The sequence below is a fragment of the Poecile atricapillus genome, chromosome 17, assembly GCF_030490865.1.
Source record: "Poecile atricapillus isolate bPoeAtr1 chromosome 17, bPoeAtr1.hap1, whole genome shotgun sequence".
NCBI lineage: Eukaryota > Metazoa > Chordata > Aves > Passeriformes > Paridae > Poecile > Poecile atricapillus.
The window spans coordinates 3,868,785-3,895,480 of record NC_081265.1 but is presented as its reverse complement, the minus strand read 5'-3'; the positions used below and the strand labels follow the sequence as shown (position 1 = coordinate 3,895,480).

Genomic DNA, 26,696 nt, shown 5'->3' with positions numbered 1-26,696 from the left:
TCTCCAAGGCTGGGGTAGCTTTCCTGGGATAGCCAAAGCCACTGTTAGTATTGAGGTGTCCTTTGCTGGTTCTTCTGGAAACAACATGAACTCACTGGACATCTCTAATCTTCCCGCATACTAATTATGCCGTAGTGCCCAGGGGCAGAAATTTGTTTTGGGTTGGATCGCGGCAACAGCACACCTTAACAACACGCAGTGAAGATGGAACCCCGCTGTGTCACTACTTGAACAGTGGGAAGAATTTCCTGATTAGGTGATGAAACGTTTGAACGGGCTGCCCCGGTTGGAGCCACCATCCTTGGGGGTGTTTAAGGTGTAAGTGCTGGACATGGCACTCGGTTGATACCGATGGTGTTGGCTCATAGGTTGGACGGGATGATCTCTCAGGTCTTTCCCAGCTTCACTGATTCGGTGATCCCCGGTGTGCTCCGGTCGCCGCGGGCTGTCCCTCAGCGCTCGCTGCGGTCACTGCCAGCCCGAGGAGCCGCCGCCTCCCGCCCGCGCCCTCAGGGGCGGCCGCCGCCCCGCGCAGCCGCCGCTCGCGGCCGGTCCCTCGCGAGCCGCCGTAGCGCGCCCGCCCCGCTCCGTGAAGGGAGCCCGGGCAGCCCAGGCCGCAGCGGCACCGCCGCCGCCGCCCCGCCCGATGTGAGCGGCCCCGGGCCGGGGGCAGCGAGTGCGGCCATGAAGAAGGACGTGCGGATCCTGCTGGTGGGAGAACGTGAGTGCCGAGGCAGGGGGGCCGGGGAAAGGTGCGGGCCGCCGGCTGTCACATCACCCCGGTTCCGTGAGGCTCTGCCCGGCCCGGGCGGGGAGCCCGGGGCAGCGCCGGCCCCGCGGGGCGAGCAGAGGTTGGGGTGGGCTCGCTGTGACCTCTCGGAGCGCGGCCTGGAGCCCCTCCGCTCCCTGCTCTGGGCACCAGCACGGCCGGCACTTGCTGGAATTGTGCTGCTTGGACGTCCCTGGAGATGACACCGGGGTGAAATTCTAGCCCCGTATTTGGCCACGGCCTGTTTAAACTTTTAGTTTCCTTTTTATTTTATTTATTTTTTTTTTCTTTTTTTTTTCTTTCTTTCTTTCTTTTTTTTTTTTTGTACCCATGTGAAAATCACGCTTGCATGTTTCCCATTTACTTTGGAAATGAGTGGCCTGATGTGCTTCTAGTGGTTATAGGTCGGGTATTGTGGATTTAGGGCCAGGGACTCCCGATCACTTTTTTTGCTTTTATCTTTCTGCGTGACCTTGGATAAATAGCACACACATACGTGTATGCCAGAGCTAATGTTGGTCTGGATTTTTTCATGTGTTCCTAAAATTGTGTCCTGAAATTCACGCTTAGGTACCCGAATAATTGACAAGGCTTGCAGAGGCTCAGCCTTCTCATCGGTATAAATAGCAGCAAGGAGGTTCTGTTAGTTTGCAAAGTGAGCTTAAGTTCCTCGAGGGGAAAGAATACAGAGTAATTACCAAGTGTTATTAGTGAAATTACCTAGTTATACTAAGAATGTGGTACTACTAACAAAGCTTTCCTGAGGATTGAATGCCCCATATATATTTATAGTGCAGTTTGTGCTGTTGTTTTATAGTGCAGGTTGGTTCTGTCTGTACTGCATAGAAAGGCTCTCTGTGACTTTTCTAGGGAGGAATCTTGAGGGAGCTGTCGCTGTACAGAAAGAGCTAACCCATTAAGATTGTATTTGCTTAGTTTTGCATGACTGTGTTTAGGAATTGGTGCCTTTGAATACACAGTTTAATTCCTCTTTAGAGTACATGCCCTATTTACCTCACTGCAAGGCTGTGTTCTGGGCTGGCTCTGTGCAGTTTCAGCACAGGTGTAACAGGTACTTTGTTTTGGCTACAAGGTTCACAGTGTGTCCTAATGGGAATGTTAAAGATACAGGTTTCTTAAATACAGCAATGTGTAGTAAATGTCACACATCAGAGATTGTGAGGATCTCTGTGTTACACTTTTGTTTGACTTGTAGTGAGGAGGAGGGAGAAATTTGTTTTACAAATTGGTAAAACTTGTCAGTTATAGTGCCAGTCCTGACTTTTGTGTATGTGTGTTATATGTATTTATTGGTCTGAAACCACAAGTTAGTCCAGACCATATAAAACTTGTTAGATGGTAACAGCAGACCATCAGGTTCAGAATCTGAAATATGCCAAGAATTCTTTATTGTAAGCCTGTTCCAAAACTCAGCCTTTTTCATCCCCAGTTGTCCACAGTTTAGGTTTAAGTTGGTTTAGTCCTTGTACGCAGGGTACAAACATCATTTTTTAATAATCAGTAATTTTCAGAATATTTGAGCATGTTATGCAGCATGATAGAAAAGACTTATATATGAGGAAAAAGACAAATTAACTATCATAAAGTGCTGTGCTGCTTTCCTTCATTCCAGTCAGCTGATACTGTTTAGGCTGTTATTTCTAGGACTATAAACAGATTGGGAAAGACAGCAGGTTGACCTAGATTTGAACAAAATAACCCAAATCTCTATACTAGAACCTATGGATTTTCATAAAACTCAAGGAACTCTAGAAAGTTCTAGCACTTCTAAATACTGAACATTTACTCACCAGTAACACATAATTTTCTATTTTCAGACATAAGAAGTGGGTTTCTATATCTGCAAAGCCAGTTTGCCACTGTTTCAAGTTAGAACTGTCTTGGTCAGGTGCAAAATACACATCACTATTTTCACTAAAATGAATAACTTTACTTACCTATAAGGAAAGTACTCATCTTTTTTCTGTATGGAAATAGGAGAGCTTCTGAAGCTCCTTCAATTCTGTCAGGATGAAAATTAAGATGGAGTTGATGCAGGAGGATGCCTGGCAGTTTAAGTTAGGATTTTAGCTCATTTGAGTATCTCTGATGGAAACACAACTGCATTGCTATTGGGAAACCTGCAACCTGATTCTCTGCAGGGAGTACCACCAGGGAAAAGTTTACAGCTCTTCTCTGTAAGGAAAACAGAAATCTTCTTCCTCAGAACAGCTTTTCTTTGCTTTTCATAATTTTATTACAACTACTCTTTACCGTGGTAAGTTAAAGAGAAGGTTTTATTTCTGGATGTCAGAACATGTTACTGTGCCAAAAATAGACCTAGATAAGTTGAATATACACTGAGTGGATCATCAGTAACACCAATTCCTGCACAAAATCAACCAGTGGCACAATCACACCTCTTTGTCTTCCATATTCAGAATTCTATACAATTACATGGAGAAGTGTAAATGCAGTGGTATCAGCAGAACAACTTCTGTCACCTGGTGACATTTTCTGTTGGTTTCAGTAGGAACAGTGACCCAGGCTCTGACTGATGGTGAGCAGTGCCTTGGTTGGTAGCACATTCCTGCTGGCAGAGGTGCTGGTATATCCAGGGTGAACTTGAGTTTTGCTTGAACTTGAGAGCTGTTGCAAATAGACACTCCCAGAGGAAATTTGAATATGAATGTTTTGGTTTTTAAGAAATGCCTCAAAACCAAATAAAGCAGTAATAGTCTTACAAGGCTTCCAGAGGACCAGAAGATTGACAGATGAAGGGCTTTTGAGAGAGTGAAACCCTGAGAGAAGTTACCAATTCTTGCTTTTAAGTGGTCACACTGGAACTTCTCAAAATCAGGCAACTAAGTTGTGATGTCAGAAGTCTGAACTTTGCAGGTAAACAAAGTCATTTATTTGACTGAATAGTGTTGGGTGGGTACTGAAGCTGAAATTATCATCTTGGATTAAGAAAACTATGACTTTAGAAGGGTTGGTGGCTTGGGGTATTTTTCACTTTTAGTGGGGGACAGCTCATTTGTATGAAACGGATTAAGCTCTTGCACTTTAAAAGTAGTTAAAGTAGTGGAGACTTTGTTTCTGCGCTCTCATCCAGTTCTTATCCTTGGTATTTTAGGACTAAAGTGCAATCATCATATCAAGAATTCTATAAAAACAGTTAATTTCTACATGCTTTTCTGTATGTTTTCTTTGTTTCCATTTCTGAAGTTATATTGAAGTATTTCTAATTTGTTTTGATTATTTGTTTGTTTCAGTGTTCTATGTTAAGGTTAAAACTGGCAATTCTTCTCTGTAAGGCAGAGCAGAATTCTCTTCCCTTCTGGATGAAATGCAGAAGTGGGAGATGGAGGCCAAGTTTTTGCAATAAAGAAATGATGAGAAAATTGCTATCATCCATATTTAATATGATTAAACAACAGCTTAAAACTTTTTGTGTGGTGAATTGGAAAATGTTTTTAAAATCTTCCCATTTTAAGATAGGGTACAACTGTTAAGTTTAACAAAATAAATTATCTAATATCTGTTTTTAATGCTTTTGCAGCCAGAGTTGGGAAGACATCACTAATTATGTCTCTTGTCAGTGAGGAATTCCCAGAAGAGGTAGAGCACTTTTATTTGTTTTCTAAGTTCTATTTCTATCCTGTCATATAATAAGTTAATAGACTCTGCTCTAAAGTAATGTTTAAAAACAAAATAAAGTTTAAATTGGCAAAGGTGACTTAAGGAAGAGCGAGGTAGGAAAGTTTAAATATATCTCTGCGTGAAGATTAGAAATTCAAGTTTTATCTAAGTGTCTTTCTTATTTTTCATATTGTTAATTAAACAAGTTGTTTTATATGTGATGAATGGTAGTCTCTTTAAAGAGCTGTAGTTGGTCCATATATTGGCAGCATATTTCAGTGAGAGACACATAAATGGGAAGGTGCTGAAAGAGACAGGACCATCAATTATTTGTGGGGGTATAACTTAGCCATCTTTTTTAACTAAGCAAGGAATTGCCTTTACTTCTGTCTTTGAAGAATGTTTTATTGACTCTTGAAGTAAAAACTGCAGAAGAAGCTACTTCTATATATTATTCCTTTAAAAAGCAGCACATAGTTTTCTTTGCTCCATATAAAGAACCACAGCTGCTGCAAATAGTTAAGCTTTTTACACATAAACATGAATGTTTATTTCTTCTGATCACAGGTCTTAAAATAGACATCATGTGCTGCTCTTTGAATCTACTCTGCTCTGGGTTTAATGCAAATCAGTAGGTTACCACAGTTCAGGAGTCAAGACTGGATTGTAAACAGAACTGAATTTTGTTAACATAATTGAATTTAGTTCCTAACCTTGCAGGTAAAAAGGAGATCCAGTTCCTTTGGCAGGTAGTTTCTTACTGTATTCAGTGAGTTGTAGTCCTCTGTTTACTTCTTAGCTTCTTCCTGCAATATAACCTAGAGTATTTATCTAAATTCGCATGAAAGAAAAAAGCATAATTTATATAGAACACAAGATCTCCCTGAAATTACAGAAAAAACTTTTGTAAAAACACTGCATCCTATAAAAGCTGCTGAAAGAGACCTGCGCAGTTCCTCAGGCTAGTCAGGCAGATCAGAGCAACATTATGGGGTCTAACAGGCACTTCAGGCTTGGAAATAAGTGTTTAATGTACAGGGTATTATCAGTAACCACCCTTGAGGAAGATCTGAGCAGAGCATGAAGCTTTACAAAGAGACATACTTGGGTGATTGACTTTTCTTTTTCCCTTGTTTTTCTAAAAGTAAAGTATCATGAAAGTTCAGTGTCAACAGGTGAAAGGCAATAAATAGATAGGAGATTCTCATTAAAATCAGGTTAATGTTGATTGTTCCTGAATATGGATTAGTGTTCTTTTGAAAAAAGGGCTGTCAGAGTTTACAGCATTTTTCAGAATTAGCTTTTTTTACTATCACGTTTTGCTTTGCAGGTTTTTCTGAATTTAATGTTTAGCACTGTCAGAAGCAAGGACGTTGTCAGGTTACAATTGTGTAATAATTGAGACTTGTATTTTGTCTGTCATGCTTGTTTAGGTGTTGGATAGAGTGGGTTTGAGCTTTACAGAAGTATTCATTGAATGTATCCTTAACAGCATTGCTTTTCTGCAAAGCATGCAGGAAGTTCCATTGTTATATAGTATATAGACATAGAATAGTATATGTAGCAACTAGACAGGTAAAAAATGAGAAGGTAGCAGTGACTTTTAGTACTTTAAAAAAAGAAAACCAAACAAATAAAACCCAAAAATACTCAAATAGCTAAACAACTTGAACAACTAATATTAGTTGCTCTGTTTAAAGTTGACTAAGTGGCAGCTGTGTTATAGTATATGACTTTTTTCACCATCTGGATTATCTTGAAAGGTTTTTTCTTGCTGTTACTTTCAACCCCAGGTTCCACCCCGAGCTGAAGAAATCACCATCCCAGCCGATGTCACTCCTGAAAGAGTGCCAACCCACATAGTGGATTATTCAGGTAGGGACTGCTCAGTACCATCACTGATTTGCTGTAGAATTGTTTGACTCAACAGTCCCAGTCACAGTCAGACAGGTCTGGGACCAGAGCTACAGATGGCAGAAGCTTGGCATAAAGTAGAAGCTTCCTGAATTTCTGAGTTAGGACACGTCATAATTTTGTGTCAGTTTACTCTTTTGTGGTTTTTTTCTTGTATTTTAATCTTACTACTGAATAAATAACTAGATGCACTCTGAAGGTTCATGTGCTATCATAAATCTGTGCAACTGTTGCACAGCTAGAAAAACCCTTCTACCATTTACAGTGCAAGCCAAGAGTCAGGCCATGTTAGCAGGTACCTTCCTGTCTTCTCTCCCATCACTGCTGAGGAAATAATCTTTGATGTGTTTAACCACCTGGGAAAAGAAATAATACTTTGTTGCTGTTGTTTTTGTTGGACTTGATCTTAAATTTTATGTGGAGTTTTTCTTTCTATTGAGTGAATTTTTCATAGATTCAGTTAACAGAAGCTTGGTATCACTATAAAAATCATCACCACTGTAATAAAATCAACATATGTCATATTGTGATATAAAAGGTTGCATTATAGAAGGAAGGGACTGTTGAGAAATGTAGAAGGATGCTAACTATGACTTGTTCCAGAGAGAACCTGTCTGCAAATATAATTATTCCTGTTCAAAATAGCTGTAAAAAATTGATGTGCAACAGCCTGTTTCTGTCTTATGAATTAGTGGACGAATTTAATAACTGTTTTAGAAGGAGCACTCATTAGAATATTTTATAAAAAGAAGTTTAAATAACAAGGTTTTGACATATTTGTCTCAAGAGCATTCTGAAATACAGTAGTTCAGTTTCAGAATTTATTTTTATTATGTTTGCAGAAGTTTTGGTATTAATTAATAACTTCTTCTGTCAAATGCAGAAGCAGAACAAAGTGATGAGCAGCTTTACCATGAAATATCACAGGTAAGTGTATTTTAGTGTTTGCTAGAAAATGTGTTTCCTAGTTTAGGAAAAGTATTTCCTTTGAAGTTCTCTTCATTAGATGGGCTTCAGTTTGAATTGAAGGAAAAGAAACTTTATTACTTGGCATTTTCTATTTTGTTTTGTGACTTGTGCTATAGGAAAGATGTATCTATTTAAGAAATCTTAAATAAAGTAGGTAGGTACTGGCACTGTGTTGGTGAATTGAGCTTTGTCCTTCCAAGTGAAAGGACAGAACCTAAATATCCTTTAATCAGCAAGCCAGTTCTGTATAAATAATTCTACCTTGAAAAGATCCATTTTGCTTCTATCACACAGTACTATTGCATTTATGAATAGCACAGGCTTCTTGGTGATTTTGTCATTCCTTCTGATTCCTATTTTCAGTTCTTTTTGAGCACCTTTGCACATTTTCTGCGCAGTCTGTCATGGTGTTGTGTTCCATTTCTGGCATTTAGTTTGGTGCTTCAGTGAAGGCTGCACATTATGACTCTTCAGTTTGGATTTCCTGGTGGCACAGGTTTCTGCAGGCACAAGCTGTGACTGTCACACTGCAAGACAGGCTTTTGGGCACTTCTCACCATATAAGTTCTTTGTTTTAACCTTGCTGTTCAGGCTCCAAGTAGCTTAAACAAGACAGGAAGAGTTCTATAGTGAGTTTACTCTGATGTTGTTTTGTATGGTTTTTAATTGTCTGTATTGCTCAGGGGTTTCTGAACAGTGGAATTCCATGCCTTTCTTTTCATTACAGGCAAATGTGATTTGTATAGTCTATGCTGTTAACAACAAGAATTCTATTGATAAGGTACAGTAGCACTTTTTATCCCATTATTGAGATGTAACTTGTGCACTGTTAATTGATGTCAAGCTGAAATCTGGATTAGACATTTCAAATGTCTGAGATGGAGTTTGAGATCAGCTGTTAAGAGGATGAAGAGATGCGGGTTTGCTTTTGTGCCATTTCAACCTACAAGTTTTCAGTCATTTCACTTGTCTGAGAAAGTTGCTCATTAATCAGCTCCAATTTTTGTTTCCTGCTTTGTGGGTCAGTATGTGCCTTTTTGGGAAAGAAGCAGTAGCAGTTGTAATGAAACTTGTGCACTGTTCAGTCATATTTAATTTGAATATGTATTTTTAATGTCTGTTTTTAATCCCACTTTAGGTAACGAGTCGATGGATTCCTCTCATCAATGAAAGGACAGACAAAGATAGCAGGTGCTTAAGTAAAGATGAGAAGTGTGAATTAGGCTGCACATCGATGGGTGTCAATGAACAGTGTTGAGGATGTTAATTGTTTAAGAAAATCAAATACTAAACTTAAAGTTTATATAAGAAGTCCAAGCAGCAAGAGATTTGAAGTATGTAGGTCTGTTATATGTGCCAGCAATGTTATTTATTTTGAATTTTATGGGCAGCTTTTACCAGGTGTGTTTATATTTGCTGTGGTATAACTGGCTTTGGCTCTATGATCTGTATAGCTTTTCTATTGATGCTGGTTTGGGTAATAACAGTCTGATTAGTTACCATTGCATTTAAATGTGTGGAATCAACAAGAAGTACATTTTTGTTTAAGTGTATATCAAAACTTTATTTAAACTGCTGTCATTTAGTTTTGCCCATTGCCTCCAGTGGCATTTAATTGCATCTTGAAAATAATACAGTGGTTTCTGATGGGACATAAAATGCTAAATTAAGATACATATTTTTATCCATCTGTCTTTAAAGCTCTTAATATTCTTTTGTTTTTAGGCTGCCTCTTATATTAGTTGGAAACAAGTCTGATCTAGTGGAGTACAGCAGTATGGAAACTATCCTTCCCATTATGAATCAATATACAGAGATAGAAACGTGTGTAGAGGTATGCAAAACTTTCTGAAGCTAAAGCAAGTAACAAAAAATACATTCTTGCCAAGCATGTATAGCAACTTTATAGCAGAAAAAGGGATTCTTATTTTTTCCAAACTAAATATTTCAAACATGAGTAATTACAATCGTGAATTTATATGTTATCTTCCTTTAGGGAAGATAACACTATTGTATAATGAAATGTTACTGTCAAATTCTAATATTTAGAGCCTCCTCACATACTTCCCTTTAACAAGGGTTTTCAATTTAATATTAAGCCAGACAGATGTCTGCAAAGTATTCAAAATTGATTTAATATGGACATGTGGATATGTCTCTTTGGTTCTTTTCCCAAAGGAGATACAGCTTTTTTATTTCTGTTCTTGGTATGACAGCAAACTGTAGTGAAACCTCATTTGTACAGGGGCTGGATGTCTTTTTTCCTAACCAGTCCTTCACCAACAGGAGGGGACTAAGTCTTTAAAGATTTGATGCTTACTTGAATTTCAGAAGAAATTGCCAAATAGTCAAGAAACTAGCTCATCAATGTGAGGATTTCTCTTTCAGTGTTCAGCCAAAAACTTGAAGAATATATCTGAACTATTTTATTATGCACAGAAAGCTGTTCTACATCCTACAGGTCCTCTTTATTGTCCAGAGGAGAAAGAGGTATTTATCCATAGATTCTCAGAGCAAATAATTGGGGGGGGGGAGAATGAATCACTTTCCTGTTCTTTCCTTTTCAGTGGATTTTGCATCCTTTAGTGTGTTCTGTTACCAGCACCTCACCCCCAAATGTCAGGCATTGCATCCCAGAACCACGGGGGTTGTTTTGTGATGTATGAACCTGACCTGTCTTTCCATTTAAAGCAGTGAAGACAGTTTTTGTTGCCCATGTGAGCTGCTAGGTAAAACGAGAAGCTTTGCTAATGGCTTTGAGCCAAATGTAATGTGACCCAAATTATGTCTTCAGTTCTTCTTTAGATGTACATTTCACAGGAATTCCATTTATTTCAGGGGAAACTCTAGACTTGGCCTGATATATTTTTTTTTTCTGAGAATCTTGTGAAACTTTGGCAAAACAGATAAGAAACAAGTGATGAGTCTGGTTTTTAGGTATCAGGTGGTTAGCTGAGTGTATTATGAATGAGTATTTTTTAAAAAATAATTTCCTGGGCAAATACAAATAGAGTCTCTAATTGTATCCATTTAGTATTGGGAAGTAGGAAAGTTGCTTCAGCTGTAAATACTTTGTTAAGTAGAGAATCAGAGAATAACCCTGTTTTGATTTCTTCCATCAGAATCATCTATATGAGTTAGTAATGTTGTGATAAAATTGTTGTGCTGAAATCTTTTTGGTTTTCCAAAACCAATCACTATGCAATCTATGTGACCTCTGTGAAGAGAAGAGTCCATCATCACAGTAGTTGTTGGGAGAGAATTACCAGTGTCTGTTTTCCTTCACTTGGAAGGTATCCTAGCAGTTCTTTTGTCCTAGAGATAGTCCATATGCTCAATGCTTTGCCTGGTAGATGAATGAGCCCTGTGAAGGTTTTCAGTATTTGATGTTTGAAGCGAGCTGGCTGTAGTTGTAGACCTGTTTAGTTTTGCAAAGCACTGGGATCTTAAGGGTTTTTTTTTCCCCACCAAAAAATGTTTTGGGGGAAAAAATATTTAGTTGTTTCTTAAAGTTTTCTATAGCAATAAGATTGAATTTAAAGAACTGAGTTTTATTTTTCTTCAAATAATTTAGTAGTGCAACCTTCAGCTTGTGAAGAGCTTGAGATTCTTCTAGTAATTGAATAGAAAAACATTTAATGTGTCATTTCTTTAAATTTATGGAGATAAATTTACTAAATAATTTTTTTAATTTCCTCTTGCTTTTTACTTATGTGTACTTGTGAATGAATGTTTCTGTTCTGAAACTGTAAATGAAGACTAGTGTGTGTTTCCATGTGATTGAGCTGCCTGGTGTCATTCAGTGTAATCTTTTTATATTCAAGCTTAGAAAGATACTGAACTTCCTTTTATTCCTTAGATGAAACCTGCCTGTATTAAAGCATTGACTCGCATTTTTAGAATTTCTGATCAAGATAATGATGGTACTCTCAACGATGCAGAGCTCAACTTCTTTCAGGTACCTCTCTAGCTTATCTTTCCACCATGCTTAAAGGTGAATTGTATAATTCTAGAAAAACAAGTGATTGGTTTTGAATAAATAATAGGAAGGTGAACTGTAAGGGAATCAGGCCTAAATACTATGTCTTAAGTGCAGCATAGAAGAATGCATTTGTAAAAACAGAAATGAAATTATTTTTATTTCTTACCATTGTTCAAGTTTGAGTTCAAGAGCAAAATTTAAAAAATCTATCAATGTACTTAAAAATAAAATGCAATTTGTACACCTTTATTTCCACTAAAAAAATTGGATTGTCCTTAACTAGCTTATCAGAATGTTTAAGGCTGTATTTCATACAGGACATGCTTTGTTCAGCTCAGTAGCCAGTTGTCCTAACATGCTGCTTTTGGGTTTTGTGTTAGAGAATTTGTTTCAATACACCACTGGCACCTCAGGCTTTGGAAGATGTAAAGAACGTAGTCAGGAAAAACCTAAGTGATGGAGTTGCAGATAATGGATTGACATTAAAAGGTGAGTCTTATTTAACTCCTAGAAGATGTGTCTTTATACAGTTGATAATCACTCTTACTTGAAAAAAGTGGTCTTTTGGAATACAATCTCCGTCTTGATTTTCAGACTGCAAGAGCTGAGCATACTAAACAGTGATATCTCGGTGTTCTTGGATCCCTGGGAAGTGCCAAACAAAACTCCTACCCAGTTGTTTTGATACAAGAAAACTAAAAGCAGTCTTCCATGAGACCCCTCTCCAGGTTCCTCCAGGCTAAAGCTTTTTGTTTTAAACTATTGAAAATATTGGTTTTTTTGTCATACAGCTCTGAAATGCTACTACTGGAAAAACCAACAACAGAAAACCAAGGGGATTATTTTACAAATATCATGATTTCTGAATGTTCAGTCTGCCCATTATAGATAGATATTACCCATTAAAATCCTAATGTGTATTTCAAGCTTTTTTTGTTTCCAAGTCTGATACTGATTCTATTGAAAACACTTGTAACAGGTAAAGCACTTCAGGGCCTTAAGATTTCACTGTTTTTGATTTTTAGGTTTTCTTTTTCTACACACACTTTTCATTCAGCGAGGAAGGCATGAGACAACTTGGACTGTTTTGCGTCGCTTTGGCTACGATGATGACTTAGAGCTTACACCAGAGTACCTGTTCCCTCCGTATGTACCACTTCAGCTTTCTAAACTTGAGTTTAGGCTGTGCTGCTCCTGCTTTGGCAGGAGGAGAGGGTTATGGCAGTGTGTTAATTTAACACATTGTTATGTCAAGTACCTCCCTTACTTAATGACCACCCAGCCAAAACCTTCATGTGACAACACCACGAGGGAAGAATTTCCTTGTGCCAGATCATGTTCTGTTCTCTTTCTTGGTAAGAAAGGTGGCAGAAGAGATTCTAAATACAAAACTGGAACATAAATCTGAGCAGTTGCTTATTGTATGTGGCATTAAATTCTAAAAGACTTGTCAGTATTTTCATAGCATTTGAGACCTATTGAAAAGCCTCAAATTACAAAGTTAAGAGATTGACCCATTATGTGGCTTGTGTTAAAAAATGTAACTGCATCATTTTTTATTAAAAAAACCCAAACCCCAAAAAATAAAGCAAACCAACAAAAATGTGATTACTGTAGAGCTATATATTATATAATATAAAGGCACTCACTCATCATTTTATAATTCCTAATAAAAAGTATGTGCTTTGATCTGTGTGAAGATAAATTATTCAAGTTAAGTGCCAAGGTCAGATACTAAACGTTAAAATTCATAAAGTATGTATTTTGAGTTTTAATGTTCTGTATTTCATAAACAATTAATGCTTCTTGTATTTGTTTTTGTTTTTGATAAACAGCTTAAAAATTCCCCCTGACTGCACAACAGAACTAAATCATCATGCATACTTGTTTCTTCAAAGTATTTTTGATAAACATGATTTGGTAAGCATTTCATTTGAGTGTGTGTGTGTCTTTATATTTACAAGCCTTGGTTTGTCAGGAGTTTTGCTAACAAAAATGCATTTTTATCATGATGCAATTTTATTCAGAAACTGGCGTTAGCTTAATCTGTGGAGCCAGAGCTAACCTGCAGCTTATGATTGTCTACAAGTAGACTTGGCAGTTACAGCTGTAGTACCAAATTGTTTTTAACTAGCTCATACATTTAATCTTATTCAAAAACAAGGAAAGAACAATGATTAAAAAGAAATAAGCTTAGTTTCTTGAATTTTGCAAGTATACAGCAAGAAAATACCAGTTTAGAATAGACACAAATTATATTATGTCTGATACCATATTTTGTTTCAGGATAGAGATTGTGCTTTATCTCCTGATGAACTCAAAGACTTGTTCAAAGTCTTCCCTTACATGCCATGGGGACCTGATGTGAACAACACAGTTTGTACAAATGAAAGAGGATGGATCACTTACCAAGGGTTTCTCTCACAGTGGACGTAAGTGTGATACAGGACATTTTAGTAGTTGTGAATTTTGGATATGATCATGTCTTTGTAGATTCCTCTAAAAACTATTGGAAAGAGAAGAAGTTGTATAGTTGAAAATATCCAAACAGTCAAGAATTTTTAGCAATCCAGTGGCTTGATCTTCAGACTGTTGTTATAACCTGTTCAGGATTTGGCCAGTATTTAGTGCTAACAGTCAAGAAGTGTCTCTTCAAAATGTGGAAATCCCTTTGATCCCTGTTGAAATGTTATTGCTGTTGTTCTGCCTCTTAGAGATGGTTTGAAAAAATGATGCTTGATAATGAGTGGTTTTTTTCCCAATTTAAAATACAGAAAATGAGAAAAACATTATTTGGGGAGATGAGAAAATACAGTGTGGGCTGATAGGCCTCAGCAAGTACTGCCTTCATAGAGTTTGGTGACCAGTAAGACTGGTGAAATTATCACCAATTATTCTCAGAGTCTTTTGTCCTTCAGTACTGCATAGTGCCAGGAATGTTTCTTTCATGTCAGTCTGGAGATAGGAGATAAGGATTGTTTCAGTATTATAAAGAATTAATACCCCAGATGGTGACAATTTAAAGTTCTTTTGTCTCCTCTGCCAGACTAACCACATACCTGGATGTGCAGCGTTGCCTGGAGTACCTGGGTTATTTAGGGTACTCCATACTTTCAGAACAAGAATCTCAAGCATCAGCAATTACAGGTAATAAAAATTTGATACAATACAGAAATTTAAATTTGGAAATATGCTAAAAATAAATATAAATAAAATATAATAAAAATAAAGTAAAATTTTAATGGTTCATCTATTTTCATTTACTCTCTTTTGCTTTCTGCTCAAGTGAAACCTTTAATATTTTTGAGAGATTGTTTTGTGTGCATTTTCATGTTTTCACATGCATTTATATCTTGTGAAAAATATTTGTGTTTTTCCAAAAGTGACAAGGGATAAAAAGATAGACCTCCAGAAAAAACAGACTCAGCGAAATGTCTTCCGATGTAATGTTGTTGGAATGAAAGGCTGTGGGAAAAGTGGAGTTCTTCAAGCTCTTCTTGGAAGAAATCTAATAGTAAGAAACATATTGCCTATATTCACCTATATGTGCTCTTGAGTTTAGATTAGAGAGCAGAAGTGATTTATCTTAGAGCTTTAATGGTTATTACTCAGTTTGCAGACTTCTTTGAGGAAATACAGAATTACTAAGGAGGAGTTTGGGGTTTTTTTGGTTTTGTTCTATTTTGGCAGTGTCTACTGCATGCAATAATGACATGTACATCATAGATTATAGCTATGCCTTTCCTTGCAAAATAACCCAAAGATTACTATAATTTTAATTAATTAATAAATGGGGTAAACCAGCTGTTCAAATCTAACCTGAAGGGAAAAGTTGCTATGGTCTAACATGAAATTCTTCCTTTTCAGAGACAGAGGCAAATACGTGCAGAACACAAATCTTACTATGCCATTAATACAGTCTATGTATATGGACAGGAAAAATACTTGCTGGTAAGGTTGCCTCATTCTTGTTTGCCTAAAACTGATTAATGTTACAATTCAGTGAATTACTCAGAGCCTTCTAAACTCATTTTAATTCTATCATCTTAATGTGGATCTTCCCCAGTTATTTTCTGTCCCAAATAACTTCTGGGTTTTTTTGTTGATAATTCAGCCGATCCTGATCAGACCTGTTATTTTTGAAACCTTGATCTTAGTTGTACAAAACCTAGTCCATTTGTGAACCCACTGCAGCATATCAAATACATGTCATAAATGATCAGAAGTCAGTCTACCTATTCAGTAAGAAGCATCTGTCACATAGAGTGATTAGAATAGCTAAAATTAGTGTTCAGTGGGAGAAATCAGTTCTTGAAGGCTTGTTCCATTCTAGTTTTCCTTTATGATAATAAGATCTCTTTCTTTGTTTTCTGAGATCCAGTCCTGCTCTGTGGTTTTCCTCTGTAGGATGAATGCCCATTTCTGTGGGTGTCTAAGCCTTTGTTTTAAAGTAACCATCACTTTTTTTGTTGAGGTGGTGATTGCCTGCAGATGTAATGTTAACAACTCACATATGCTGGCTGCATGGTAAATTCCTACTGTTCTTTTTCATTAAATCTGCCCATTGTCAGTCCATTAGCTTGAAGGATACATAAAAATAAGCCATAAAATTATGAGATGAGTTACAGAATTCCTTTAACTGCATAATGACAAGCTTTTCTCCCTCTGCAACCATCTTTTTTTCCAGTTACACGATGTCAGTGACTCAGACTTTTTAACTGATGCTGAGACCATATGCGATGCTGTGTGCCTGGTATATGATGTCAGTAATCCTAAATCCTTTGAGTATTGTGCCAGGATTTTTAAGGTTTGTAGAGTTTATATTTACAAACCTCTATATTTCTTCTCACTGACTAAATATTCAGTATCAGTTACCTGACCTATACACTGGTTCTAGTGCTTAAAAGACATTTTATTTCTAAGTGGTGGTTATATATCAGGGTGCTTTAGCAGTGGTGCAGTTCTGTTACTCATACAAAGCAAACATCTACTTTTCTATGTAAACTGCTCTGCTTCTAGAAAGAAATGCCTGACTTCAGTGCCATGAATATATCTTAATGCTGCTGCAACCAGTGGAATACAGCCTGTTAATGTGTGATACACTGTTTCTTTCACTTTTTTTCTTTAAATTTGCAGCAGCACTTCATGGACAGCAGAATACCATGTTTAGTGGTAGCTGCCAAGTCCGACTTGCATGAAGTTAGACAGGAATATAGTATTTCTCCTGCTGAATTCTGCAAAAAACACAAAATGCCTCCACCCCAAGCCTTTACTTGTAATACTGCTGATGTGCCGAGTAAGGATATCTTTGTTAAGCTGACAACTATGGCAATGTATCCGTAAGTACTGGAGCTGTTCTGTTTTCCATGTGCATGGTCACACAGCACCACTCACTGCATGCCATCGTTAGCCACAGGATGGAACTGCCTCACTGAGCTTTAGCAACAGAGAGACATGAATGGCCTGAAAAGAATATTTAAACTATTGCAAATTGAGGAACTTGGCATATATCCAACACAGAAATCAGTCTCAGCAATTGTTGCTAAGGTGTTTTTGAAGAATACCCTAGTTCATCCAGCTCATGATGCAAATTCCAACAAACAGGGCTCTGTTTGGTCTGTATTGGAGATACAAAAAGTATATCACTTTTCATACCTTGATATTTTTGAGAGTTTTACTGTAATCCTTGTTGGTAGCTCAACTCGACAGCTGATAACAAGCAACGGCACCGTTGTGCACAACAGTTTCCCCGATGCACTGCTTAAAGTACTTTTTGTTTTCAGGGTGTTTATTACTATGTGCTTCAGTTCATTCATTTAATAAATCTTACAAATTTAATACAATTTTTTTATAAACGTCCTTGGACTTCAGGTACAAGACACTTAAACTGAGATTCTCCTTCACTACACCTCTCACTGTTGCTAAACTCATTTTGCATCTCTTTTTTTGGTGGGTGAAGCTTTTAATATGGTGATGAACTACATAAATATTACAGCAGATGGAGTCTAGTATGACAGCTGACATTTGTTTTAAAATAAATAGAACTAATGTCACTTTCACCCAAAATGATAGGGTGTTTTTAATTATTTGAAACTGAATTTACTGGTTTACATCTGTAAGGCTTTAGTTTTGTTTTTGGGTTGTTTTTTTTTCTTTCTCTTGTGTTCATTTTGTAGCACTGGAATACTGGGAAACCACTGAAGTGTAGCACTGACCAAATGTCTGTCATATCAATATTCCTGCTTCTCCCTTAGTTTTCAAGCATGTGTGTTTGGTAGGGTGGGAAAAATAGAGGCAACGCTCACCCTGTAAAGAGTGCATTCGAAGTGGTAGAAAATGTGGCTTCCTTTCCTTTGAAAAAGGGGTGTTACCTATTGCTGTGCAGATATACTCAGAAGCCTTTAAATGCTTCCCTTTTATGGGAACTTGTATAAATTCAACAAACATTTTCATTCATGTTTCTGTTTTGCTGTTAAGATCTGTATACAGTGGTGACACTAAAATGTCCAAGATGTAGAAACTCTAACCTTTAAATTCTGCACAGCTGTAGTCGTACCCTTTCTTTCCCGGTGTATTTTTTTTCCTCCTCTCCTTACTCATTCAAATGTACCTTTTATTCCTAAATCTCTCTCTTGGTTGTGGCACAGTCCTAATGTGCACCTGATTTAATGAGCAAGATTTCAACTCCTGTCCTTCTGTGTGTTTTCGCAGCCATGCCCGGTTACGCTGTATGTGCGCCTGCAACAGGTGTACATTTTGCATCTGTCAGAACTTCCTCAACTCAGACTTGCTGCAATCTGTAAAGAACAAACTCTTCACTGCAGTTCTTAACAGGTCCTTAACTTTATTTACTAGGTACCAGGTGTGCTTTTAAAATAAAGGGTGTCTTTGAAAAAGCAATTGGTAACCTTATATACTGCAGATTTTTCACTCCATATCCACTAAATAGGCCAATACTTTAATAATTGTCATGGAATTATTAAACTTGGTTTAACTTGGGGGTTCTTTGGAGCTTAGTTCAGTCATTTTTTCTGAAACATTACCAATTTGGTTGTTGATTCAGGCACTTTGTGGTTGCAGAAATACTGTGCAGGAATTAGGACTGTGTTTTTAGGGAACTGCTAATAGACATTAAGTAGTGTCTACAAGTCTGTGTAATGTTTCTCACTTGAGACATTACAGGTTTGTTTAGTATTGATTAGAGGTAGTGCCTTTTAGATCCCAGTTACACAGATATTTTCATAAAGGCACAGCTAGACCTAAAGCAGCATCATGTAACATATTACATATTTATAGTTGCTAATTTGATATTTGGGAGTTTGTAGAATTTCTCTGTGTGTGTGTGCGTGTGTGTGTGTTATGCTTGGTTTACACAAAGAGTGGGCATTTTGTGTTAAAAAATAATCCAGATCTTTTAACATCCAGTTCCTCTCAGAATGAAATGCAACATGTAAGAAGTGGTAAATGCTTAAACATTTGCATTTCCAGATACTTTTGGAAAAACAATTGGTAAAGAGAGATAACTGGTTTTCAGCATTGAAAACAGTGCTATAGCTTGTCCTGTGTGTACTGCAGACAGTTTTTGACACACAGGATTTACTAACACCTCAGCACTTATCATCTCACCCCAGCAAATGGGAGTTCAAACCAATGATTGCAGTGCAGTGGTTCCATGCTCCATGGCGTGCTTGGAGGCTTAGATGGTAAATGTGTTTATTTGAAGGCCATGGTTGGAGTATCCCGACATGCTATTGGTCCATGGATGTTACTACTTGTTGCAAGATTTCAGATGTAGCTGCTCCACCTAAGAATGTCTGTCTCCTGTAAATGCAAATGACACATGTAGGAGGTCTGCTGATACACCCACCTATAGGACTGAGCATTTGCCTTGTCAAATACCACTTTAATCCAAGATACGAGTGTTAACTGCAGAGTGAGAATTCAAGGAAGGGTGAGAAACTCAGTAGCTTAGGATAAGACTGAATGAGTGAGTCTCTTCATGCTGCATCTCTTCTACAGCAGTCATCCCATAGACAGAAATCCCTTGAAACAGCAATCTTTGCATGTTGTCACTCGAAAACTTCATTGAGCAGTCACTACTAGAAAATTCCAGCTCTTCATTCTTGAGGCTGAAATCACCTCTAACACATCTTCATGTTTTGGAACTGGTATGGGTTGCTCCATTCGCTGTTGTGGTTTGTTTCTCTATTGTATGGGTTTTTTTGAGTCCTGCATTAGACATTGAGCTTAATTCCTCTGAAGTGCTGTCAGGATCGCAGGGTACTGAAATCTTTTTTTGAGGTTTGGGATGCTTCCGCACCTTATCACTAGGGAGACTGAAACAAACATAGGAATCCACGACTGCCTAAAAAGCCTGTAATTCAAATGAGGAGAATTCTGCGTAAATGCTTCCCTCCAGAAAGAAGAATTATTTGCTAGAATCCGCTTGTCTCTCAGTCACTAGGGTTTGTTCCAGGTTTCCAGCATGCTCACTTCATCTCACCAGCTCCCTAACCAAACACCTTGCTGCAGGTTATTTACCATTCAGCATGTGAGCTGCTGCATAACTGCACATATGATAGAGCTGGGATACCTGTAAACAAGAGGGGCCATTGTAGGCCCAGGAGGGTGGAGATGGATTTCTATCCATTTAATGATGTGTGATTAGATTAGAGAAAGTATTTGGATCAAGAAGGACTTTCTGATTCAGATAGTTTTTATAAGTTCTCTTATTTTGCCTTTACAAGTACTTACCATGAGGTCAGATGGGCAAAAGTTAGATAACTGATGGGGGAAGGAGGTTTCTCACAAATACTTGATTCTCCTGATCCCCTCCTATTCCCTTAGGCTGTGGAAGCTTTTCAGGTAAACTGAAATTTTTCACACTGGACCCATTCATGTGCCCTTTGTTGCTAAGTAACCCCTAAACACTGTTACCAAGGCACAATATAAAATCCTATTTGAATATTCCCACTGTAGTAACTAAAGGAAGAACATTGCCTCTGTTGAACTGTGAAACTTGTTCATGCCCCACTCAGTTCCTCATCTGTGGATAAACTTCAGGGGCTCACCTGAGAGTTACAGGCTGTCAGAAAGGCAAGTTCAGCTTGGAGACTGCTGTGTTGGTTTGAACTACCCAGGGTCACATTTCGTTGATTCTTTGAGGAAGGAGGCACAGCATTCAAAGCACTTGACATGCTTGTATGAGACTTGCTAATATCCTGTAGTATTTTTATAGTTTTAATTTCTTCTTTCCTTTAGGTGTTCACTTATATTTGGCTGGCTGGCACCTAATCTCTTTTTACTACATTGTTTTACCAAAAGCAGGATTTTTGCTTTTGTTGTTCTAACCTTTTCTTTAATGATGAGCTCAGATTTTTGACTTTTTTTTTTCCTTGGTTTCAAATTATCCATGATGCCTTTTGCTTGTATAGTAGTGGTATTTTTTCTGTCAGCTAAGTTCGTTTCAAAATATGATGATCCTAATGCATGAGAATTGTGTTGTTCAGCAAGGAGACTTCTCAGAAGATATTTTCTTTCTGAAGTTTTTAGAACATTGAGGAATTTAAGTGAAATTATACTTTCGTATGAAACCTGGTTGTTTCAAGAATTATTAGCAAGGTTTTGCTTTCTGTGACAACCTTCCTTCTGTGAAATTAAAGTTAACACAATACATTTTTGTAGTATTTTCCTGTAATAATGGGAAAGTTCTAAGAGTATAATCCAGGATTTACCTTTCACTATGTGCAGTGTACACAGTTGTTTTTTGTTTTTTTTTCAAAACTTGTATATTGCCATTAAATCTAACTGCAGAAATCTATCTCTACACTTAGGTGTCCCCCAAAATAGGACATTACTAAATGACACTCCCAAAATTATATTAGGACATTAGAAATTGCTAATTTATTTTTCTCCTTCTCTAAGCTGTTTGATGCCCTAGACTGCATAAAAATTTGCAAAGCTATGTTCACTGATTTCCTTCTAAACAGAATGTAATGAATTGGCATTTTACATCCATTTTGAGGTTCTGTGGATAACAAGATGCATTTGGAGCTTTTCACATTTTAGATGACTAATGCATGGGGGAAAATTCTAACTGCTGGACTTAGTTTGCATCCTAGGAAAACATGTGCCTTGAAGGGAAGCTGCAGCAGCTCGTGCAGGTTACATGATGCTTTTGGAATTCATTTGCTTATATTTAATGCTAGGAACCTTTGTCAGAGCAGGCTGCTGCATTAACTTGTTTTGAGTTCTGCTGTGAGTAGCCATGTGAGCAGCCTGTTGGGCTCAGCAGTCTGCTTTTAAAATGCTTTGGAAGTTCCTATAGGAATGTTTTTTAACTTCTCTATTTAAGGATAAACCTTCCCAGACATGGCAATTATTCCGCTCTGACCTAGGGAAAAGTGTCAGCATCAACCCATAACTCAGCAGTTTTCTGTGTGTAGCCATGGCATGCATGCTCAGTAAACCTCTTGGCAAGTGCATGTGAAAAACTTCTTGTGAGTTGTTAAAATCTCTTGAAAAAAAAAGACTGTTCAGATTTCAAAGATCTTATTCAACAAGTGACAAGGTATTTGGCTCACTCTTAGGAGTAGGTTGAATAAAAAACCACCATTTTTTCTTTATTTATTTCCAAAATGTGCATTAAAATCTGAATTTTGTGCCAAAGGCAAGATTTCTAGACTTTTATCTGTGGAACTAATAACTAGACTTGTATCTGTGGAACTAATTGTATGATTAAGTACACACAGCAGCCTGTCTTATTATCAATAAGCAAGAGTTTCAAGTATAGCTTAATTTATGGAGTCCTGACTATTACTCTCTGCGTAAAAGTGCCCATCTATTTAGATGTTTTACCCTTGGAGAGAATATTTTTTCTAATCTTACTCTCTTACTAACAAGGCAGTAAAAATTTCCACCACTGGTGAAAATTAGTTTCATAAACACAAATAGGCTGAAAAAAAGTTTGAATGTTATTTTTTGAAAAGGTGGAATTTTTCAGTGTGTATTGAAAAAGGATTTTGTGCATTGTAGCCACCTTCATGTCAAGGAACCTGCACTAGAAACAAATATTGATCCCTTTTTATTATCTCAGATTTTTTTTTTTTGTTCCTTTAATGGCAGCTAAACAATATTAAAGATTAAAGTTGTAAAAATGGACTTTATGACAGCATAAGGAACATTGAAAGAAGAAAAATTGGATGTTTATGAAGTTGTAAAGCAGTTAGACATCCATAATGTTCTGAATTTCAGTTAACATTTAAAACTTTGGATTTTCAGGCTGAGACATTTGGAGTAGATTTCCTTGAGGTTGTAGAACAAGTCCCTGTCTCGAATTAGTTCCTTATTTAAATGAAAGAGTCTGCTATTGTTAGGCTTAGAAAAGGGATCAAAGCCAATTTAGTTTCCCTTTAGACATTACAAGAGGATTTTATCATGACTGAGAACATGTTAATTGTTTTTAGAAGGATGAAGCGTGCTCAGCAATTTTCTTGCATTCTATTAAATATGGACATGTGCAAAACAGGGCAAACTATAGATAGGAATCAGAAAATCTAGATGTGAGAGTGCTTTATGAAGCAAGTAAAAGTATTAATTTGCAATTTAAACATTAATTTGCATATTTAAGGGGATGGGGTTTTAAAATAGTTGGGCATTTGAATTTACCAAATTAAACTGGAGACTTGCTACTTAGACAAATACTCATCCAGCAGTAGAATAGGTACTGTGTACTATCCAACAGAACTTGTAATATAATCAAGTAAAATCATATTACCTACAAGTGATTCATTTTACATACACAGATTAGTTTTATAATTTACAGATCTGAAGACAAGGATTTTACAGCCTTTTACTTAGAAATTACCCCAAACTACCACTGTAGTGATAAAATAGTCTTTGAGTTCTCAACAGTAGTGAGATCTCATCAGTTTTACAGCTGATGTGCATATATGGTGCAGGGGTATTGCAGTGTCCTGTGGGACACATGGAAGTTGAGGCTGTGGAGATGGAGTGGGAAGAGAAATCCAGTTTCTTGAACAGGTTTGTTTGTCCTTAAAGCAATGGCATTTAGCTACATGAAAACATACATAGCTTATTAAAAGCACAAATTCTATTTGTTTCTGGTTTTCCCCGAGCACTAAGTTTTTAGCAACTGCGCAAGAATCAGGGGCTAGGTGGCTATAAATCAGAAATTCTCTGGGCTTTTTGATTTGAGAGGGTTGCTGTTGTTGAGCCATGCAATGAACTGCACTGTGCATGTGTGTGAAAAGGTTAAGAGCCTACCTAGCTGAGGTGGGGGCCATGCTGTTAGCAGACGAGGAGAGCAGGATTATGCAGCAGGTGCACGCCGTCCACTCTGTAGAAGATTCCATCTTCATGGAGTCATCTCTTGGTCCACGTTTGCTTGAAGACAGGTAACAACAGCCAAACCCAGGTGACTTTGCCATTGCATTTTCCCTTTCTATCCCTCAACAAGGCACTTGACATCCAGTTTGCAGAGACTTTGTCAAAACTAGCTGTAGAAAAACTAATGCTTGCAGGAATTCTTGGATTTGGTCTGTTCTATAACCCAGCAAGACATTCTTACATAAGATCAGGATTTTTTAGACTAAAGAGCAGCTGTGTGTGCATCAAAGAGCCTGTTCTTCAGCATGTGGTATGGCAGAACACTGATTAATTATCTGGCTGATACAGCTCCTGCAAATGTCTACTAAAGTATATCCAAAACTGGTTTTGTGTGTTTTGATAGCAGGTAGCAATTCCTGCTCTGTTAAACAGCTTGTGAGCTACAGCTCTGCAGTTCTCACTCTATGAACTCCTGTGTGTGCTTAGGATCTCTGTGCTCCTTTACTTAACCCTCCTGCAGCTTCACTGAGTAGCCCGTGGTGATTAACAAATATAAAATATGTAGGCTAGTGAAGTTCTATTCTGAGTTATATCTCTAAAGTAAACAAACAAAAAAATAAACTTTACTATTGTTTAGGAACTTTCTGTGCTTTGAATTATGGCATTTATGATAACTTGTTTTAAATGGTAGCTCCTGCTTTCTGGTAAGCTGTCATACTTCAGACTGCTGTCAAGGGTGTTTAACTGAGCATGTTCACAGACTTCTTGCAATATTTGGGAGAGTTGGGTCATTGCCTGTCTCTACTGTCATGTGAGATGTGGCTTTTTCTGTCATACAGTCACTCCATACTGTCTTTTTCTGTTGGTGCCATCATCACTGCTTGTTTCACTTGCACTCTCTCTTAGCTTTCAGCTTGGTGTTGGATGACTGTTTCTGTTGCTGTTCTTGTGACTACTGGGAAGAAAGGGATTTAAAAATTGTTTGATTCTAGCTTTTGGAAAAATATTACTTGCTACTTGTCAGTAAACTTTTTTTGGGGGGATAGAAAAAGTATATATTCAACAGGACTGGGAAGTTTTTCATGGAAAAGCAGAAACATTAAAGTCAACATTTAGAAAAGAAAGAAAGAAAAAAGGATTTTGCTGGACAGAGTTGTTCTCACTATGAGTTATTAATTATTTGTAGCTATTTTTGTTTCATTTTCCTGAATGCTTGCTTGTACTCTGAAAGGAGACACCCTGCCCTCCCCACATCCATGAGTCATTATCTGCTCCTGCATTTCTCCTCAGCCATGTGAGCGCTCTGACTTCAGGGAGATTGGATGTGGTCAGGGCTGAAGATCAAATCCTGAGCTTTAAGAAAAGCAAAATGACTGTAAAGTGCTAATAAGGCTGAATTGTGAGCTGTTTGCCTGTGACAAGTGTAGTGATGAATTTCCAAAAGCAGAGTAGTTTAGCACAAGCTGTCTGGAGTTCCTGTCATGGAATTAACCTGGTTTTGTATGTGTGTTAAATTTCAGGCATGTGACGCAAGCAGACCTCAAGAGCTCAACGTTCTGGCTCCGAGCAAGTTTTGGTGCTACTGTGTTTGCAGTTTTGGGTTTTGCCATGTACAAAGCACTACTAAAGCAGCGATGATCTGAGAAGAAGCACATCTGGCCCTACCAAATAAATAAATAAATAAATAACCACTTTTATGTACATTCTGAATGCTTTAAATTCTGCTAGAAATATTTATATATGCAGAGTTACTTTATTAATATTTGTAATTCATGCATAAGATTATTTTAAATTATAGCTCTAACTACAGTATTGTGTAATGTGTGGAAAAAAAGGAATTGCATCTTAACTGCCAGCTAAAATGGCTTAACTTGTGAGGCCAAAAGGGAATTTGTTGTAAATAACTTGTACATATTAAAGCAAGTAAGACATTGCTTCCCAAAAACCTATTCAAAATACCGTTCTTAGATGTTCACTATGGTGACATTCTAGTGTATAGGTGAAATTCATTTTCAGTAGAGTAGACTCAACTCAAGGATCATATTTCCTCAAGGTTTGCTTATTTATTTCACTTTCATCTGAAGTGACTTCATCTTTTTGGACTATAAGCTATACCAGGCAGAATTTGTGATTTTCATTCATTTTTTTAACTGACGAACAAATTTGCCCCTCTAATCATGTATTTCAGGAATGAGTTACCTTTGCTGTCCTGGCCTATGATTTTGTATTTTACATGACCAGTGACATATTTAGAGTCTGGTTTTCCTTTTAAAAGGAAAAAAAAAAGTAAACTTTGAAAACTGACAGGTCAACTTCATACACTGTATGTAACCTGTGTTTTTCATTTTTCACTATGTTGTGTTTTACAGTCCACATGAATCAAGACGAGCAGATTTTGTATGTTATAAACTTATAATTTGGAAAGTGTTGCAGTTTAATTTCTCACATCTGTCAGTCATACTCATTGGAAGCTGTGTATAAGAGAAAACTACAATAGTACACAGTGCCTATTCTACTGTAGTATATTAGTTGCATGGATCACAGTGCATTCTGTAATGGGCTAGAAAGCTATAGACACAGCTTTTTTAATGATCAAGTAAACCAAACATTAAATTCCTCGTGACAAACCTATTTTTCCATTGCTGGCCTTTTCAAGTATTTCAATAAAATAACTGTGTACTGTGTCTGTGTTTTTCTTACTTTTCTTTACCTTTCTGTGCCCCAAAAGGTGGAGTTTAACAGAACTTCATCCTTTATGTGAATTGTTGCTGCTGGTGCCCTCACTTGTTGGAGGTTACATGTCTCAGCAGTGTAGTTTCTCTCATGCATCCATTAGAAGTTTATTTCTGATTTAAATCAGAAACCAAAGTGCCTTCTATGATACTTTAAAGCTAAGATGCAAATAGTCAACCATGAATTTTATATTTACTGTTGAGTAAAACACTGGGAGAAAAGACCAAATAGTTCAGTGGGGTTTCGGATGCTGTGGGCAGTGAATTGGTGAGTATTTTCGTGCTGATTGAACAGGCTCCAGCAGTGTCCAGCAGTTGCCGGGGAGCTGTGAGCTCCGAG

At 37.4% G+C, this 26,696-nt stretch overlaps 2 protein-coding genes across 8 annotated transcripts in view; one reads left to right on the top strand and one right to left on the bottom strand.

The window, feature by feature from the left end:
* LOC131586022 (sterile alpha motif domain-containing protein 9-like) overlaps window positions 1-26,696 on the bottom strand; it is a 248,996-nt gene that overhangs the window by 115,991 nt on the left and 106,309 nt on the right. The gene's annotated exons all lie outside the window — the stretch shown is intronic.
* Window positions 550-26,308, top strand: RHOT1 (ras homolog family member T1). Of its 7 annotated transcripts, none has more exons than XM_058852761.1 (21): window positions 550-721; window positions 4,332-4,390; window positions 6,205-6,286; window positions 7,209-7,252; window positions 8,022-8,075; window positions 8,433-8,485; window positions 9,020-9,128; window positions 9,683-9,784; window positions 11,154-11,252; window positions 11,657-11,765; window positions 12,302-12,422; window positions 13,112-13,196; window positions 13,563-13,708; window positions 14,323-14,423; window positions 14,660-14,790; window positions 15,144-15,227; window positions 15,964-16,083; window positions 16,413-16,615; window positions 17,988-18,110; window positions 23,549-23,692; window positions 25,145-26,308. In XM_058852761.1, the coding sequence occupies exons 1-21, from the start codon at window positions 685-687 to the stop codon at window positions 25,260-25,262; spliced, it is 2,124 nt and encodes a 707-aa protein (XP_058708744.1). In that variant the 5' UTR covers window positions 550-684; the 3' UTR covers window positions 25,263-26,308. The 7 variants fall into 7 exon arrangements, with proteins under 7 accessions (XP_058708744.1, XP_058708748.1, XP_058708749.1 ...); XM_058852765.1 differs by having other exon boundaries at window positions 551-721; window positions 23,593-23,692; window positions 25,145-25,278; XM_058852766.1 differs by having other exon boundaries at window positions 551-721; window positions 23,593-23,712; window positions 25,145-25,253.

What these genes read in the sequence shown, in the direction of transcription:
- RHOT1 (XM_058852761.1), top strand. Translation starts at nt 685, where the DNA reads ATGAAGAAGGACGTGCGGATCCTGCTGGTGGGAGAAC. An exon ending in ACAAGAATTCTATTGATAAG is followed by an intron (nt 8,076 to 8,432) that starts GTACAGTAGCAC and finishes ATCCCACTTTAG; the next exon opens with GTAACGAGTCGATGGATTCC. An exon ending in TTCTTGGAAGAAATCTAATA is followed by an intron (nt 14,791 to 15,143) that starts GTAAGAAACATA and finishes CTTCCTTTTCAG; the next exon opens with AGACAGAGGCAAATACGTGC.